This window comes from Misgurnus anguillicaudatus, chromosome 17, assembly GCF_027580225.2.
Source record: "Misgurnus anguillicaudatus chromosome 17, ASM2758022v2, whole genome shotgun sequence".
Lineage (NCBI taxonomy): Eukaryota > Metazoa > Chordata > Actinopteri > Cypriniformes > Cobitidae > Misgurnus > Misgurnus anguillicaudatus.
Genome location: NC_073353.2, coordinates 5,615,895 through 5,635,146, shown reverse-complemented (window position 1 = coordinate 5,635,146; position 19,252 = coordinate 5,615,895). Strand labels below are relative to the sequence as shown.

Below are 19,252 nucleotides of genomic sequence, written 5' to 3'. Positions count from 1 at the left end.
ACGCTGGCAATACTTCGCAGTGATATGAACTCAATGAACCAGATTTATAGTGCATTATAAGTACAAAGTGAAGTGTGACTTGACCAGATTTCAAAACAAAAGACTGAAAACAGAACATGATATAAAAATTAAAGACCTGACAACAAAACACACAAAACACAAGACAAAACCCTTACAACCCTTATTCATCTGCTATACATCTGCATGGACATTTCACAAGACATTTTTAAGATGTTAAATAAATCTTTGGTCTTCCCAGAAAACATGTGAAGTTTTAACTTAAATATCATATAGATAATTCATTATTGCATGTTAAAATTTACACTATAGGTGTGAGCAAAAATGTGCCGTTTTTGGGTGTGTTCTTTTAAATGCAAATGATCTGATCTTTGCACTTAATGGCAGTGCCGTGGTTGGATGCTCAAACTGATTTTGCCAAGTGAGAGATGTCCTCAGGACAACATATTGTGTTGACCCAAGGACAACATTTTTCTAAATTAAACCTATACCCACCCCAAACCCCAACCCTAACCATAACCAAACCCTAAAATCAGAGGGACATGATAAGTGAAAAACAATGGGCTAGAAACAGCTAATCCTGGTTGTAAGCTTAAATTTAAAACAAACTGTAAACTTATTTCTGAAATCTGATTGGATGATTGAAATGTTGTCCCAGAGTCAACATAGTGTTGCCCTGAGGACATCAACCACTTGGCAAAATCAGGAGGGCCGCGGTGCGATAGTGAAAATTAAGGGGCGGTATTATCCCCTTCTGACATCACAAGGGGAGCCAAATTTTAATGACCTATTTTGTCACATGCTTGCAGAGAATGGTTTACCAAAACTAAGTTACTGGGCTGTTCTTTTCCCTTTATCCAGCAATCTTGATTCCAGTTCTCATCAGCGGCCGTAAACGTCAAATCTTGCATTCTTTATGAATTCAAATTTTGCGCCTCAAGAAGCTTTACGACACATTTCCTCACGGCAGTGATATCCACTGCTCATTGGCTCTTTGCAACAGATTTGCGACATTGCCATCTTGCAGTCGATGTACTTTTGAAATTTCACATTAATAACTTTAATACATCTCTGTCATTTATCATATACTGTGGTTGCAGCACATTTTGCAGCAGCATTTTGGTACTGCTTTTATAATTTCACAATAAATAAATGATTGTGATTACACACACAAAAAAATGTAGGACTGTATGAGCAGCATAAAATATATTTTAAATGCTGTATTGTTACTGTTATTAAAATTGTCCTACATATTTCTGTCCATTACATTGCAGAATACCAAAATAATACAGTATTTTTCTTTCAGGATATCTAATTTAATTTTTATTTCATTTTGAGCAGGATTTATCTCAGTTATTTTGTGCAGATGTTTGTCTTCCATATTCGAATGGCCAGTTCTGCCTGTTTTGATCTATAAAGAGCTTTCCAATGATTACAGAAGTTACTTGTATTTATTGACTTCCCATTTCTTCTGTATTGTTTCTTTTTTTAGTTTGTTGGTATTCTTTAAGAGCTTGATGATATTGATGGCAGAGTTCTAGATTGTCAGGAACTCTGTGTTTTTTATTTAAAAGCTTTCGAACTGTTGTTATGATACTTTTACACTTACTGTCAAAGCATTAACAGCCAGATTTACTTCTTGTAACTGTTGAAATAAAATATGTATAGAAATATAACCAGTCCTACCCGCCCTGAGCGAGATTCGAACCGCTCTGATCTGGCATGAGGTTTACTTTTACTGCACAGCTCTTACTGACCAGCTGGCCTCCATTACAGAAACGTAATAAAGCAATCACAGAACCTGAACTGTACATGCCAAAATGCATTCTTTTTTTATGCTTTGTGCCAGACATGCAAAAACACTTGTTTATACTCATAATATTTAACAAAAAACATTTAACGCACAAGACGGCAGACCAAGAAAATAATGTGTTTGATGACAGATTTTTGACATGTTTTTATGCTTTCCTGTGTTATCCTGGAAGTTCTCCTCGATTTTAACTGTGGGAGCTTCTGCTGTCTCATTCTCAATGGAAATATTTCTAGACGTGCTGTCACCTATTATCACAGGAGTGGAAGTGATAACAATATTCCTGATTTTACTGTTGTTTGCAATATTGCGTGGCAGCGTTTTTACTTATATTAAAGGTGCAGTCTGTAATTTTAGAAGGATCTCTTGACAGAAATGCTAATAATATACAAAACTATTTTATCAGGGGTGTATAAAGACCTTTCATAATGAACCGTTATGTGTTTATTATCTTAGAACGAGACCTTTTTATCTACATACACCGAGGGTCCCCTTACATGGAAGTCGCAATTTTGTGCCGCCATTTTTCTACAAAAGCCCTTAACGGACAAATTTTTTTACTAAGTTGTCTCCGACAATTACATGTTTATCCGGTGGCGGCTACCGTAGCTTCTCTATGTTTTTCAAAAGTGAGGGGTGAGCAGTGGACTAAGCCATTGGTTGCAATTCGCAACCTCACCACTAGATGCCGCTAAAATTTACACGCTGCACCTTTAAATTATATTTATTTTAGGTAGTTTATATGGCCGTTTGATGACCATTAATCATGGGGGGTATAGAAAATAATTAATCAGCGGTAGGGATATAAAGACAAGAGGGGGGGTAATCCCCCTATACCCCCAGCAAATCGCACTCTGGTTGTTTCATTGTTTTGAGTTTGTTTGAGGTATAGTGTAATTTTACAATGGTCTGACAGAGGTGTTTGAGGACTGACTGTAAATGCTCTGAGATAATCTACAGCGCTGTTACCCAGAAAATAATTATAGGTGTAACAGCCAAAAGAGTCTTCACGAATCTACCATTCACTATATACAGGCCCAGTGATTGACCGAGCTCTATAGGAGACTTTTCTTACTCAGGGTTGTGTGAGGGCAGATGGGGCTTGGTGTTTGTTATATATTTGTCTCCCTGTATTGAGAAAGTCTGAGTCATTTCAGTTCTGGGATTTAGATCACCACACAATATTACATTGCATTTTGTCTGGAAATGGCAGATCTTGTCTTGTAGGATGGTAAAGGTGTCTTCATTGTAATAGGGGGATTCGGCTGGGGGTATATACTGTATGCAGCACAAAAGAATAAGTGATGGTCCGTGGAGACAATATATTTTGGATTTTAAACCAAATGTAAAATTTAGATTTGATAGAGTCTTTGAGTTGTGCTTTGTACCGTATAAGCATTCTGCCTGAGCTTCTGCTCTGATTCACCCCTTTCAGTTTGGTTGATGGTGAAAGTATTGAATTATCTTTGCGTAAACCATTTAACTTTATTTTAAAAGTATCAGGGTGTGATGTAGTGAACACTGTGTCTTGGCCTAAACATGAAACCTCTGTGATCGGAACACAGCCTGTCCTCTGGTAAAAAATAATGAGGTAAGCAGGCATCAGGGAAGGAAAGGGCTGCTTAAATGTCACTGCTCAATGCCCCGGACGCTAAAGCTGTTGCCAGTACTTCCCTAGAGCCTCCGCAGGGACAACATTATAACAGGATATCCTGGAATTTCATAATGTCAGGGACAGACAATTAAAAGGACACATAACCATTAATCTAAAAATCATTAGGCTCCTGAAATGTTTTATTTGTACAGTATAAAATGCATTGCGTCTATGGAATTGTCCGCGTAAACCACATATGCCAATGTTTGTGTGTGTGTGTGTGTTGCAAAATGATACATATCGTGATAAACTGCACTGCTTGTTTGAATCAAAAATATATAATATGTGTTGTAAAATACAGCTGAAAATACAACTTTGCTGTGTACCACCCGGGGTATTCACTATTTGTATTCATACAGACCCGTTTGCCACTGAACCTGCATTAACGACGACAGTGGGGCCTCCAGCCTTAGTCAAACGGGTTGACACATATGGTCAGGTAGTGATGTTGGCGTTTTCTCATGGTCTTGTAAATAGGATGCAATATAGACCCGTTTGCCACTGAACCTGCATTAACGACGACAGCGGGGCCTCCAGCCTTAGTCAAACAGGTTGGCACGTATGGTTGGGTTGCAATTTTGGTGCTTTCTTGTATCTTGCGAATAGTATGCAATATAGACCCGTTTGCCACTGAACCTGCATTATCAAAGACAGTGGGGCCTCCGGCGTTAGTCAAACGGGTCGACAGGTTTCATTTTTCTTAAAGATCGGAAGGTGACCCTTAGTTACCATATATACCTTCGCATTGGACACCCAATTTGCAAAATCCTCAACTGTGGATAACATAATTATGCCGCAATAGTTAGTCTGTCTGGAACTAAGCTGATTTAAACCACATCACTGTGTGACACTTGCATTACATGTGAACGGCCCCTACGCTAATATGATTTTGTTTTTCTCTCCCTGTCTCGTCCTCGACCCCGACAAACAGACCCAGTTCCGGTAAATGTGAAAGTCGGCACACCTCTGATCTACTGGCCGTCCTTCAACGTGATGCCCAGCTGATGCCTGACCAACGATCACCGGCAGAACCCGCTTAATCTTCGCTTAATCTCTGCTTAATCTCCGCTTAATCCCTTATCCGTTTATATGTGTATATATATATATATATATATATATATATATATATATATATATATATATATATATATATATATATCTCCCAAGGGTTTTTCCCTCCTAGGACTTTTTTTTATTTCCTCGGCTAAAAGGCCAGGTTTTTTCTCCTAGGGGTTTTTTTTAACCCGGGGAGGCAGCCTTCTTGGGCTTAACCTAGCTTCCTCTTCTAGACGTTACATTAGTAATACGCTCGCTTATAATGTTGAGTCACAGCCGCAGCAAATTTAACTGCCTATGCTATAGTGTATTATGTTGTGCTATCTGTAGCTTTTCACTGCTTATATTAATATAAAGCTGCTTTGAAACAATTAACTATTGTGAAAAGCGCTATATAAATAAAATTTAATTGAATTGAATACATTAAATTGACAACTTGACAGACAAATAAAAATCTAACCCATTCCAATTTAATGGCATAATTTGTGTCACTGGACAAGAAACACATTGAAATGTATGAAGTGCACATTGTGTCAGTATGCTCTTTTTTAAAGCTACTAATGTGATTTTCTCGTTAGTGTTTGATTAAATTTCATGCATTCTGACTTATTTACACAGTTTAAGGGTTGTAACCCTCATGCTTAACATAAGCAAAGTGTCACAAAAGCAGTTGAGCTTGAGATGGAGTATTTCTGGGCCAAACTTTCTGAAAGTTTCGGAAAGTTCTTTTGGAACGGGGTTATCCGTTACAGCTGATTGACCTCATGTTTTCTTTTATGGGCCTTTACCCTCTTTGTTCCCTGGCATTTCGAAGAGGATTGCTTTACAAACAAGGCTCAGATTGACGCCGGATTTGCCACTTGTTTACAACTGATGGAGCGGTCCCAACTTTAAAAGACCCTGTTTAGGAGTCACAACCACAGGCGTAAGTAAATCAAAATCTCAAGTGTTTTGCTTTCAATCGGGGCAGCAAACATTTTCCGCCTCAGTTCTCATTGTACTGCACTTACGTCATTTACACCTAAATGGGCAAATGCAGAAAAAACACATAAAGATTTACATCACATTTCTGATGATAAACAAACAAGGATTATTTACCAAATAGACATCTTGCTGTAATAGTTGCTGCTGTTGTTCCTGTTGATCAATTACTGACTCAGTATCTGATTCTGGATCATATATGTAAGGCTGTATCTGACTGTAAGCCATAGTTTTTTTTTTAAAGTTTTTATTTAAGTTTAATTTCCATTGAAATTAGCTGTTCGATTAGTATCTAATGGCTGTGCATACTCGTCACTTTTGAGCTCCACCCACCACCATACGCCTTCAATTGTTCGTCTTTTTTCGAAAAAAAAAACAGAAAGGCTGTTCTGTCTTTTAATAATCTGATAACACGAAAGACTCTTTGGACATATAAAGGATGAAATACTCTATAGGTAACCAAGATTAACATTAAATTGGCAAAAATTATGTGAGCTTTAACATTAACCACTTAGAACCTGGTCATTTTCACAAATTTTGTGACATAACATGTGCTATCATCAAGTTTAACCCTATTCGATTTATTGGGTTAATGAAACAAATAGCAGCAGGTTATAACGCTACTGTCACTTTAAGACCGAATGCATGTGGGAGATGATACACATCCGATTCTTTCACAGTTGTGTATGTTCACATAAGACATAAACAATTGTGTTTATACGAATATTTGCTGAGATATTTTGAGTTATTTTTGCGTGTATGTGTTTGGTCAAGCTCAGGGAGACATAAAATCTCAGTATGCACACTCTGATTACTGTGTGCAGCTGTGTGCTGCTGTGCGCACAGAACACAGCTTGCGAGTACAAAAAAATCAACTTAAAATTATACAGCTACAGTAATGTTGAAGCTATATTCTGTCGTAGCAATCCTTGACAAGGATATTTAACTTTAGCGGGCCAAAAATGTTTTTCTTGTGTATCAGATGTGGCCAGCAGGACACCTACTGTGGAACCCTGCTATAAAATCTATCGATAGGCTACTAAAGGGTGGAATATCAATACACTACTGTACAAATATCAGCGCAAAACATTATTTTTTTTGTTTCAAATGTTATAAAATCATTGCAAAATCAATGCCCATACAAGCCTATTAAGTCAAGTGCATCAGTTCAGCAACACATGTGTCAGGGTCCTATTCATAGATTTCAGTTCTTTCTTCAATATTGTGGTCCCATCCAAGTTCATCCCCAAGATACTGATCTCATCATCAGCCCTTCTCAATTTGCAAATGGACGCTGCACTTTCTAACTATACAGTCTGTTAGGATTAACAGCCACAACTCATCCTGAACACTGGCTTACCACTGGTGCTGACTGAGCCCAATCCTTTACTCCCAAATCACCCATGACTGCATATCTATGCATAGATCCATCTCCATAATCAAGTATGCAGAAAACTCCATGATTACACGAAATTAAGTTTAAATTATTTGGACTCTAAATGAGGCATGTGGAATGGATTTGAGGAAGCAGAAGCGTGGAAGTCTAGGCTGTAGAAAAAATGTGGAATGGAGTTTAATTTATTAGGGCATTGCTCTAGTGGAATGGATTTGACTGATGGTGATCTGACAAGTGAACAGACTAAATTAGATGAAAAGTAAGAGGGTCCAATATCATTGGTCTTAAAAAAGTGTGCGTCTTGTTCCACCCACATATAATGGTACTGACACCCATGTTGGATGGCCTGATTAGTGGCGATGATGAAACGGTCTACAATGAGGAGGTTCAGCACCTGACGGAATGGTGTGCCCAACAGCAGTCTTGCTCTAAACACCTAGAAAACTTAAAAATGAATTATGGACCACCAATGAACGGGAAGGGCCACACTTACACTCCCATCTTTACTGATGCGGATGACGCGGAATGTTTGACCAGTTTTACACCAGCTCCTGGGTGTCCATATCACAGGCTACATTTACATTAGTGTGTTTTTGTTAACACAGTTAAAAAATGAAAATGATCCTCCTCTGCTTTTAGAAGAGATGTCAGTCCACACTACTGATAGATCTGAGTAGAAACATACACTTGTGTTTTATTACATCTAATACGTTATTTAATTTATAATTAATTCAATTATATCATTCATTTATTTTATTATTTTATAATTCATTTTTATTTGTATTATTATTTTATATTATATTAATTTTTATTCCATCTATTCTATTTTACATTGCTTTCTTAATGTTGTTTAATCTTATGTTGGTGTATTATCTTTTAATGCTGATATGATTCTCAAATGGTCTTCATCTCAAGGTTTTGTATTAACGTCACAAGAATGTTTTGACAGTAAATTTCCACTGTGTTTGGTATAATACCACCTGCTAAATCTGTTTCTGGTCGGATAAATTCAGCCGTCTGACCATTGACAAAGCCGAGCATTGAATGCAACTAAGATTAATCAATAAAACATCTTTACAATATTATTACATCACTTCATCTCCTGTCTGCTGTTTTCTCATTCATCTCTGTACTGTATTGTGGCTCAACTCACAATAGAGTCCCTGACATGAAAACGATCTAGTGAGCTCGATCCAAGTTGAATCTATGGCAGTGGTTTTCAAACTGGGGGCCGCGAGATGGTGCCAGGGCGGCCCCAGTTTTATGAAATTTTATGAAATACATTAATTTATCAAGACTTCTGTGTAATTAAACCTAAAAAAAATAAGGCTACTAACCAAAAGCACTACTTTTTGTATAATTTAATGTTTTTTTATTAAAATGTTGAGTTTTAGAACAGTTTTTTGTCACAAATTGTCTTTCGGGGGGCCCGCGAAGGAATGCACCGTACACAAGGGGGGCCCAACGCTGAAAAAGATTGGGAACCACTGATCGATGGTATCTATACAGTAGCCATAGTTGGAGCTATCACTACTTTTTTTACCTACTACCCTTTCTGGGGCGCCGACAAGGGTCCTCCAAGCAACTCTGTCCCGTGCCGTTCTCTCTAACTTCCCCCAGGTGTAGCCTGCCCTCTTGCAGTGTGCATCCAGGTTACGGTGCCAGGTGTTTCTTGGCCTGTGAGTAAGTAGCGCCAGGTCGTCTGCAAAATCCAGGTCCAGATGTTTCCACAGTGTTCACTGTGTTCTGTTCTGCCACTCGGATGTTGAAGTTTTCATCACCCAGTCAATTGCCAGCAGGAACAGGATCGGAGACAGGAAGCATCCTTGTCTCACCCCTGTTTTCACTAGGAAGGCATTTGTAAGGAATGTTGAGCATGGATTACTTAGCAACTCATTCCTTCATATGGGTTCCTGATGATGTTGGTGACCTTCTCCGGAACTCTGTAGTGTCTCAGCACAGTGTTCCTTTGTCCACGCTCTCAAACGCCTTCTCATAGTCGATAAAGTTGATGCAAAGGGACGAGTTCCATTCCAAGGAGCCACTACTGAAAAGAGATCAAATATGCAGAATATGCTGGAAATTCAAAGAATGATTTTTCTGAAGACCAGTGGACAGTACAAGGACTCAAATCAAACAAGAGACTTATCACACAGTATCAAGAATCAGGGGAGTGTTAACTTCTCAACTTTTTTCGAACTAAATTAACAAACTCTTGTTATTTCAGTTATTATTCTGTGTTTTGGGCTATATGTAAACATCTGTTACATGAAATAACATATTCAGGGCACTTAACTTAATTAAAAACTACCTTAAAGCATACAATGTACATGTATTTCTGCAAGGGGCCGATTATCCAGACGTATGGGTCATCCAAACTGTATAACTATAATTTTAATATAACTCTGGAAAGTTAAAATCTTATCTTATCAATTATTAATATGTTATCAGTAACCATGGTGATTAACTTAGATCCAAAGATAGAAAGATTGGATATAACAAGATTGAGAAGGCCTACTCATATTATGAATAGGGGTAACTGTGGTTGGGTAAATCGACACACACATTTATGATGTTACGCTTGCACTTGTTTGATGATGGGTCTGACCTGCTCGTTTAGGAAAGAAATCTTCTAGAAAATATTTTTTAAATATTTATTCGTGTCTGCTTTAGCACAGGTTAGAGTTGGAATCAGAAACATCATCAGTCCATCCACCAAGGAAACTCTAGGACACTTTGCAATTTAGTTTTTGCACACTGTGTAATTTTCTGTCCCATTGACATTAAAATTTGCTTTTTGCCAAATTTGCCATTGATTTTAAAATGTTTGGTTATATTCTGTTCTTATATGTGCATAAATTATTTTGTGTACTTCTTTATCTTTGTTGTCGTTTCTGTTTGATGTTATACTGGGGGACGAGAAACTAAGAAAAACAACATTACATTGATAAACTTAACATTGCCAGAGTACTGGTGAGGTCATATCCTCAGATAAGAATCTTGACAACTTGCAAGCAACCAGTAAATAATAACATTGCAACTTCCTAGTCATCCCCAAAAATTAACCATGGTTTTATTGTGTTAAAAGTGTAGTAACCATGGTTTTTTGGTGTATTGATTACTATCAGCACAACCATGGTTTTACTACACTAACCACCCTGCTAAAAAAACAATAGACACCATCACAGAAATTCTATTGGTTTTATTGGAAATTTTATTGGTTATAATGGAATATGGCCCAAAACACACTACAGTACAGTGTAGTGGTTTTAATGGTAAAAGCTAATGGTTCCTATTGGTATTTTAATGGAAACCATTAGAATTTTCTGTAATGGTTTTATTGTTTTTTTTCAGCAGGGCATGGTTTAACTATGGTTTTTGAAAACCATGGTTGTCAAATCCATGGCTATTTTGTGGTTACCATGGTTTTACTACAGTAACCATGTTGTTTTGGTTTAAACTGTAGTAAAACCATGGTCAATTTTCGTAAGGGATGCCCTAGCAACCATAGAGCACCCTAGAAACCCAATAGACTTAAAATAAAAAAGGATCAGATTTTGGATCACATTTTAGAGACATATGGGGGTGGCCCTTTAAACATGTTCATTTAAACCACCCGTAGGGTTTGTCTATATTCCCTTGCGAAAATTAACCACCATGGTTTTACTACAGTTAAAACCAAAAAACATAGTGTAGTTAAACCATGGTTTTTCTAAAAGTAATCAACTGGCTACACCAAAAAACATGGTTACTTTAACACACACACACACAAAACATGGTTAGTTTTCGTAAAGGTTTTTATATTTTACCCAATCATGGTTTTTAGCATAATATTGAACTGTTCTACAAAGAGGAGTATTCTTAAACGTTGCTTTTACAATCTTACCTATAATTGTCTTATAGCTCTGTTAAATATATACATATAAGTCATATATGTCGTATATGCAAATAGGAAGTGCAGACAGCAGATGGGCAGTGTGGGCAGAGGATACGCACAGCACCTGCGCGCCGCGCGGTCGCATCAGCCTCATTATCTGGAGCGTGCTCGCGGAGCGCCACCGCCTTCACGCGCCGCAGCATCAGGAGGACCATCGAGGACAATGTGCCGCGAGCGAGTCACCGCATCCACGCGTTAATCCCGCGCTATGAATCATGTATGTGATAGTACTGTCAAATTTGCTCGCGTGCGTCCTCGCGTCCTGTCTCCAGCCGTCCGTGGCGTCCGCCGGTATGTACTTAACCTTAACTCACTGTGTCGTTCTTGCGCAGTTTACACTGCAAAACATGGTTCTTGTAGGCGGTTTTATAACGGAATGTGATGTCAGGTTCGGGATGTGTTTTATTGCAAGGGCATCTCTGCTCTGAAACACCGCACTGAGCTGAATGTCTGTTATTTGATATTGTCTGAGCTCCCGGATGAGCTGCATGTGTTGAAATGCAGCTGCCTCTTTTGCATTGTTGTATTAAGAGTTTTGTAAAGGAAAAAACACAAATGATATCTTCTCAGTTGATGCTCAGCAACATAAGATTAGGTTAAATGGAGAGCAAACAGACACTTTAGCCTTATAATGCATGCGAAAAAGTCTGTACATCCAAAACACCCAGAATTCAGGGTCCTTTGTTGTTTTTAGCCTTAATCTCATTTAAAGACTCTAGTAGTAATCTTTAGAGTTTACAGAAGGGGTGTCATGTCCTGTGATGCTATAATAAAAGGTCCTACTATAATCCTATGATGGTATATTAGGTGTGGGGAAAAGCATCCATCAAAATGTTTTCCCAGAAATGTAATTAAAAACCTCTGAGCAATCCACCTATATCTGAGAGATACTTGAGAGTTTGGCAACAACATTATTATCCAAAATGATATAGTGGATGACTATCGGGGGCTGTTGGAAAAATGATATTGTTATTAACCTAAACAGATTAACATTCACTGCTTTGTTAGATTGTGATTTGAGAACTGTAAATTTTTCACTTATTTATTTATTTGAGATTCAATATGTGTTTGGCTGTGTTTGACGTTACTGTAATAGTTGCATTGTGTGTGCTGTTAGTGTTAGAGAGCGAGCCCTCCAGGGAAGCGGTGTCATTGCTGCTACAGCAGGGTGATACTGCAGACCGACAGACGCAGAATGCCAGCGGACCGCAGGAGTCTGAGCACACGCTAACTTATCCATCTCGCCTCATCTACTACCTAAATGAAGCATCGGAGAGCACGTACCATGACCTCAACACTCACGTCAAGACCCCTGACCAGCATGGACAGGTGAGCTTAACAACTCAGCTTATGTGCATGGATCCAGATACGTCAGAAGCAGAATATGGGGGTCTTTATGTTTAATGCTAGCAAGTTTAATGCTTTATTGTCTTCGGAGGGCTTAATGTAAATTTTATTATAAAGCCAGTAAAGGGAAACAAAAAATTATTGAGTAGTAAGAAAAACGGAAAGAGATCGAGATGATGATGCAGGTCAGATCCAAACCAGCACCTCCTACGAGCACTACTGCTTATTTTGTCCACTTGTGCAACTTTCTGACATACAGTGGCTGCATTTACATTTTGGGAGATCAGAAACGCTGACTGCTCTTTGATAGTGAGGTAGAGAAATGAACAATAGAGTAAAATGAAGAAAAGTTTGTGCTTTAACTGCTTTTACAAATAATATTGCACTTGAGAACAAAACAGCAGCTTGTGAGGTAAGTGCTATGAAGTACTGTATCTCACTTCATCTCATTCCTTAAAGGAATTTTAAGATGTCAAATAACTCTTTGGTGTCCCCAGAGCACATATGTGAAGTTTTAGCTCAAAATACCATATAAATAATTTATTATAGCATGTTAAAAGTGGCACTTAGGTGTAAGTGTGTGCAAAAATGTGCCGTTTTGGGTGTGTCCTTTAAAATGGAAATGAGCGGATGAAGATCAAACACTGATCCCAATGATGGTGATTTGTTGCAATTAAAACTCAATTGTGCTTTTCTCTGCACTAAATGGCAGTGCTGTGGTTGGATACTGCAGATTAAGGGGTGGTATTATTATAATAAGAGCTCCTTATGACATCATAAGGAGAGCCAAATTTCAACTACCTATTTTTGTATGTGCTTGTAGAGAATGGTTTACCAAAACTAAGTTACTGGGTTGATCTTTTTCACATTTTCTAGGTTGATAGAAGCACTAGGGACCCAATCATAACACTAAAACATGGAAAAAGTCAGATTTTCATGCCATGGCCCCTTTAAATGTGTGGTGATCTTGTTTGGATCAAACTAAAATCTGTTTCCTGGGCTGTGTTAAGTGAAGTCCCACAGCAGCCAGAATCATTCACATGTCCTTCTCTTATTCTACCCATTGACAGGACATACAGTAAGATGGGCTTCTGCATAGCTATCCTACGCAGGGATGCGAACCCTACGCCGTAGCTTACGGCGTAGCCTGACATGCACCTCTTCCAAGATGGGCCATGTAGAGAACTGTTAACAATAAAAGTCTTTTTAACTCCGTCACTGCTGATCTTCTTAAATAACATACACAAGCTTCTTCTTCATTTGTGGGTTTACTGGACAAGCTGCTTCTTCTTTGGCTGTTGCTCTGCTTCTGTGGGTTACACGTGTGGAAACTGCCTACTAGCGGTCTGCATTTGTAATTGCACGTCAACGCGAAACGAATGATCTCTTAACTCCTGGTTACCTTGTTTCTTTTTTCACTACAGGAGGTTCATCTCGCTCAGGCTTCATTTCAACTACACGCCTTTGGAACCCAATTCATTTTGGACCTAACATTAAACAAGTGAGTATTTCTCAACCAGATTGTTATTTATGAAGGGTATACTGCATTGTTACTCTTCTACAGCCTTAGGGGCTAATCATACCAAACGCCCTTAAGTGCTTGGAAACGCAAGGCGTGATGCACTGCCTTTTTAAAAAAAAGAGCAGTGTGACGCGACTTTTTATATTGCTAACCAACCACCGAGTCAGCTGTCTTGTCAATCAAATATTGAAGCGTGAGCGCTCTTTTGCAGTTAACTGTCATATTAGCAGAAACTTTAAAAAGAGGGCGCTTGCTCTGACCTTGTTTGAGGGTGAGAGATGCACAAACACAGGAGAGAGTGAGCGAGTGGATTCCGGTTCTTCAAAGCAACTGTAAACTTCCCTCACCACAACGTAAGGCCCGCCTCTCCCATCATTCAATTGGACAATGAAAAGACGCAAATGACGTCGGGCGCTTCTCCGCTCTCAGCGCTCCTTCAAAAGCTTGTGCTGTGTCCGCCGACAAAAAACGCAAGGCGCTCGGCACGCATAAAATATCATTAAAAAAAGGCACCTGCAACTGTCATAAACGCTTTTGGTGTGATCTGCCCCTTACTGTGCCTCTAAACTTATTCTTACTCAAGTACTTGTCTAAACCAAATCGTGCCCGAGTCCGTTCGACCCCCAAAACCTGGTTTGTTTGAGTAATGTGATCGCTCAATACCGTGCCTGGGCGTGGTTTGGTTAATTGGCCCTGGCCTGGTTGGAGAGGTGGGTTTGGGCGTGTTTCACTTGGACTCGGGTGCGGAATGCACAATGTAAGTGCAAATTGTGGTTTAAAAGATGAGATGTCAGTCATTCAACCCTTGTAAAAACCTTTTGATGCGTGCAGCATGGTTATGTGAACGTCTGCGCGGCATAAGCAATGGATCGACTAAGCGATATGATAGATGTAGTGAGAGGGTTGCGTGTCATTGCGTCCCAAACGACTCAAAATAGAAGCCACAGACTTACCATTGCGATGGGCTCCAGTGCTTTCTTTAAAACAATAGCATCGTAATGCCAAAGTGTGCTCGAGCATGGATCGAAGTACAGTGTGAGTGCAAGCCTGTGGGGGAGTGGGGAGGAGCAAGGTTCAAGACATAAGTGCATCCATATAGTGCCTCACTTACAGTACGTAGAAACATTATATGACATAATGCACACTCATGACCTCAGCATGTCTCTACTGACCATTAATGGGCCAGACTATTGATTGAGTTGTGATTCTGTAAACTGAACACATGTACTTATGTGAGCACAGATTTACTCTTTTATGTTACTGAAGGATAGGTTTGGTGCTGGGACTTATTTCTGATAAGATTGGTAGTGTAAATAAGCAGAGGACATCTGTAGGTTATTACATTCTGTAGATCATTGCTATGAATGCACTTATTTCTGTGCAAACGATCTACTGATAGTTTCGCTTTTCTCTCTTTCCTCCAATGCTCTGTAAGCATGGGAATCTGCATAAGTGTGGAGTTTGCAAGTAACTACTCGGTCCGGTGTTGTGGTTGAGCGGCAATCTTGATCTAAATATAGCCATCATCTGACAGCATACAGACAGTGAGAGTAGTTCCTGCTCGGTAAAACATCACCATCATCTCAGCATCACTCTGCTGTTCTCTCCTCATCACTGATTTCCTGGTGTTGTTCCTGGTGCAAATTTCTTTGATGTGCATCTCTAAAAATGTTTGTTTCGCCTTTAAAACAACATTCCTTTTGGCTAATGTCACCATAAGAACAGTGATGTAATGTTAACTCACAGCCAAATAGCTATAAAATCATTGTTATGTTAGGTTGAGAAAGCCAACATACTGTCGTTTCTGTTGAATGTATTATTATTCTTCGATGAGTTAAAGGATCAACTCTTATTCCCAGAGCTTTCAAACTACAAACACTAAACTTTGCACAGAGTGGTCTGAATTTGGTTGCTATATCTTTCTTACAGAATTCCTAAAACTGGCAATCAAAATTATTGACTTAACATGGTGACAAACTTTGAAAGGTCATAGCTCTGAGCGAGGATCTTGTAAAAACACGTGGGTTACTACATTTAAACAGGACGGCAGGCTCTGTAAGAACATACTTCAGAATGGGTGTAAGTTGGACCCCTGGGGTGAAAATGCAGCTTGAAATTGCCCCATAAAGATATAATGGTGAAAGGAACACCCATGAAACAATGCATTTATCCTAGTATGGTAAATTGTATAGGGATTTGTATGGACCCTTACTGCATCACAGTGTCTTAAAGTAAGCTGACTCGACCCAAACTAAACCAAACCAAACCGTGGGGTACTATGCAATGGAAAAGCGCCAATAGAAACAAGGAGGTGGGCTTATTTTACTTACTTTAGGCATCCAATCAGTCTCTCTAGATCATCATGGAGTTATCAAGCCAAGCCCTAGCATACATTTAGGGTGCACTCACATTATCCAAACCAAATCGTGCCCGGATGTGTTTGCCCGGGTGTGGGTTGGTTACAGTTTTTTGCAGTCGCGGTTTGGTACATTTCTCAAATCATCCTCAATATTTTCAAAACAGTAAGTGCATTTCTCAAAACGATTAGTACAAAATGCGAAACACCATGGATTACCTGCAAAAGCCAATCTTTTGCTCAAAATCCTTCTCTCAAAAGTAAATATCCGTGTCAATGAACATGTCAGTGCCATTAGAATGACAAGTCCTTTTGTCATTGTGTACGATTAAGGCTCTGTTCCAAATGTCTCACTCCGGACTTGTGGTCCTTTTCAGAGTCCACACTTTGATGACATTATGTAGTGCAGACTTTAGGGACCCTTGATGCGAGTCCACATGGTTGCACCGGAGTCGGATTTTGGGACAGACTTGAGCGTCAAGCTGGAAATAAGAAGAGAAGTTGTCTGTCAGTGTGAACTCCTCTTTTCCATTCTCTGATTGGTCTGATTGCTCTTTCGCAAGGACTTCTGGGTTGGTAAAGTGCACGAAGGGGCAAAGGTGGCACTGATGAACACACTTCGAAGTGTAAAAATGAGAGATGGGACACCCTACCCTACGGACTCTAAAACTTAGTGAGCATGCGCAATTTAAGGCCACAAGACCGAAAGTCTACAAGAAGTGCGCCATTTAGGACAGGGCCATAGACAGTCAAATTGCTTAGTCATGTTGTCAATATAACAGTTTACTCTGGAGGGATGTTCTATTGTAAACTATGGCTAAAGTTTTCATGACAATTATTGTAAACCCTTAGTGTATGTGGGAGTTTGATTACAAGAGACTAGACAAGATGCACGTTTATGCTCTTACTGTTTGAACTTTAATTTGTTGACAGACCATGTCATTGCCATACAGAAAGAAAAAGACAACACTGTATAGTACAAAGAAAAAAACAAAAGTAGAAATTTGAACATAGGACAATCTCCTTAGGGTTAACTGTACGTGCAGTCCTATAGGAATTACAATGCAGTCTTCCTACACCTTTTGATGTTCCTGAAAGTCAAGATTCACCTGGGAGCAATTTACCAATTCAGGACAGATTTAGAAAAAAAAGTCTAATGGAAATGTATAGAAAAATGCTTGAGATATTATGACAAGTTGTTCAACCATTTTTCATGTAAAGACTTGCAAAATTAACCATACTGTGAACTAATGGCTAAATGTTGGGGGGGGGGGATAAGACAATTCAACAGAGACCCATTATAATACATTTTGATAAACATGACATAAGCAATTGATAATGTAGGAAACAGCAGAGAATTGTGCATAATCACTTGCATGGATGTGCCTGTCAGGATCCTGCCTAGGAGTCTTGTTTTGTATTTGTATCTAGTCATGATGGCAGGGTTTTAGCAGTCCCAGGCTCTATGTGGAGGCTCATGACCTTGCTTATTGGGCCATTTGTCTCCGATGTCTTGTCTCTTGTCCCCGCCCTCTCGTTATCCTGCTCGTTCCTTCCTCGTTATCTTGTTTGGTTTTCTTATCCTGCTCGTTCCTTCCTCGTTATCTTGTTTGGTTTTCTTATTTAATGTCATTGTTTCCTTAGCCCTGTGCAGGATCATTTTGTACCGTCGTGTGTTCTTTGTTAAGAAGGCTAGTCCAGTTGATCTGTCAAGCTGTTTGTAAAGTTTAGTGTTAAGTCTTTGTTTGTGGTTTGCCCCACGTGGGTTATTGTTTTGTCTTGTGTTTGTTATTAAAATCTTTAATATAACCCTTCATTGTCCGTGCTTGGGCTTGAGAAACTGTTTTTTTTTTATGTAAACAAGTGACACAACAATGTGAGATTGAATAGCTGGTTTTGAGAATTTCAATTATGATCTGAGAAATATACCAAAGCGACTGAAAAAACTGGCCCTGGCTCGCTTGCAGATGTGGGCTCGGCCACTGAACCTGCAGAGTGATCACAAATCACTTTCAAAAGGAGAGACATCAATTGCGTTACTACTCACCTTCATCTGCCTTTGTAAAAACCTTCTGATGGGCGCAGCAGGGTTACGTGAATGTCTGCACAAAGGCATGTGAGAGGGCTGTGTGCCATCACGTCCCAAACAACTCCAGATAAAAAACACAGACTTCACATTATGATGGGGTCCATTTTTAAGAGAGCATTTTACTTCCGGCGTACTTGCTGTACTATTGGATTGATAAAAGTTAATGTGTGAGTACAGGGGAATTGGGGGGGCAATCGTGCTCAGGCACCGTTCGTTTGTTTTAGATAACGTAAGTGCGCCCTTAGAGCATCCTAGCAACCGATCCCATAAACTGTCATTGTAAAAGGCTCAGATGGATATCTTAGCAGCACAGTGTCATAGAGACAAAGGGGTCGGCTCATTTTACCAGGCAACCAATAAGTCTCTCAGGATCATTGTGTAGCTATCAAGCCATGACCTGGCAACTATTTAGAGCACCCTAGCAACACGTTTCATAGACTTTTATTCAAAGTGAAATCTTTGGATAGAAGTGTCACATAGACATGAGGGTTGGCTCACCGGCACCCTAGCAACCATTGTTGAGCACTTTAGCAATCTTAATTTCTTCAACAAAGTTACTATTTTAAACTTTTGAACAAAGGCTTTCTCAAGCAAACATACATTTTGTCCTAAAATTCTAGTTTAAAGCTAATGTTGTTGGTAAGCAGCTCTTCTAAAACCTTGTCTGTAGTTTATATGTTCATTTAAAGCTGTTTGTCTCCACGTCTGTTTGAAAAATAAAATTAAAGCATTGAATTAACAACACAAAAGTTGGTGGGTTTGATTCACAGGGAATACACATACTGATTATAAATGTATACCTTAAATGTACTGTAAGATGCTTTGGTCGTAAACCAAATGCAAACACAGCAACCTCTTCCCACCTCCTCAAATATTCTGACCGAAACCTTCAGCCATGTTTGCTTCTGACCGCACATGGTCTGTGTGTGTTTCACTCATTTGCACAGGGTTACTGGAAAACAGCATTCAGACAGAAAGTGCTCTCTGTTAAAGCGAGTAGTCAGGTCAGGAGTCCAGAGACAGCTAGCTGTTTGTCAGCTACAGTACAGTACAGTACAGTCCGATCTGTGTGTGTGTGTGTGTGTG

The 19,252-nt window shown here is 39.2% G+C and overlaps 1 protein-coding gene across 4 annotated transcripts in view; it reads left to right on the top strand.

The window, feature by feature from the left end:
* Positions 1–10,876: 10,876 nt before the first annotated feature.
* The window catches only part of adam23b (ADAM metallopeptidase domain 23b), a 58,617-nt gene continuing 50,241 nt past the window's right edge, over positions 10,877–19,252 (top strand). For all 4 annotated transcript variants that reach the window (XM_073854879.1, XM_073854878.1, XM_055214936.2 and 1 more), the window contains exons 1-3: positions 10,877–11,143; positions 11,970–12,181; positions 13,624–13,700. In XM_073854879.1, the coding sequence (XP_073710980.1) occupies positions 11,068–11,143; positions 11,970–12,181; positions 13,624–13,700 (365 nt within the window). In that variant the 5' untranslated portion in view covers positions 10,877–11,067. The remainder of the gene's footprint in view (positions 11,144–11,969; positions 12,182–13,623; positions 13,701–19,252) is intronic.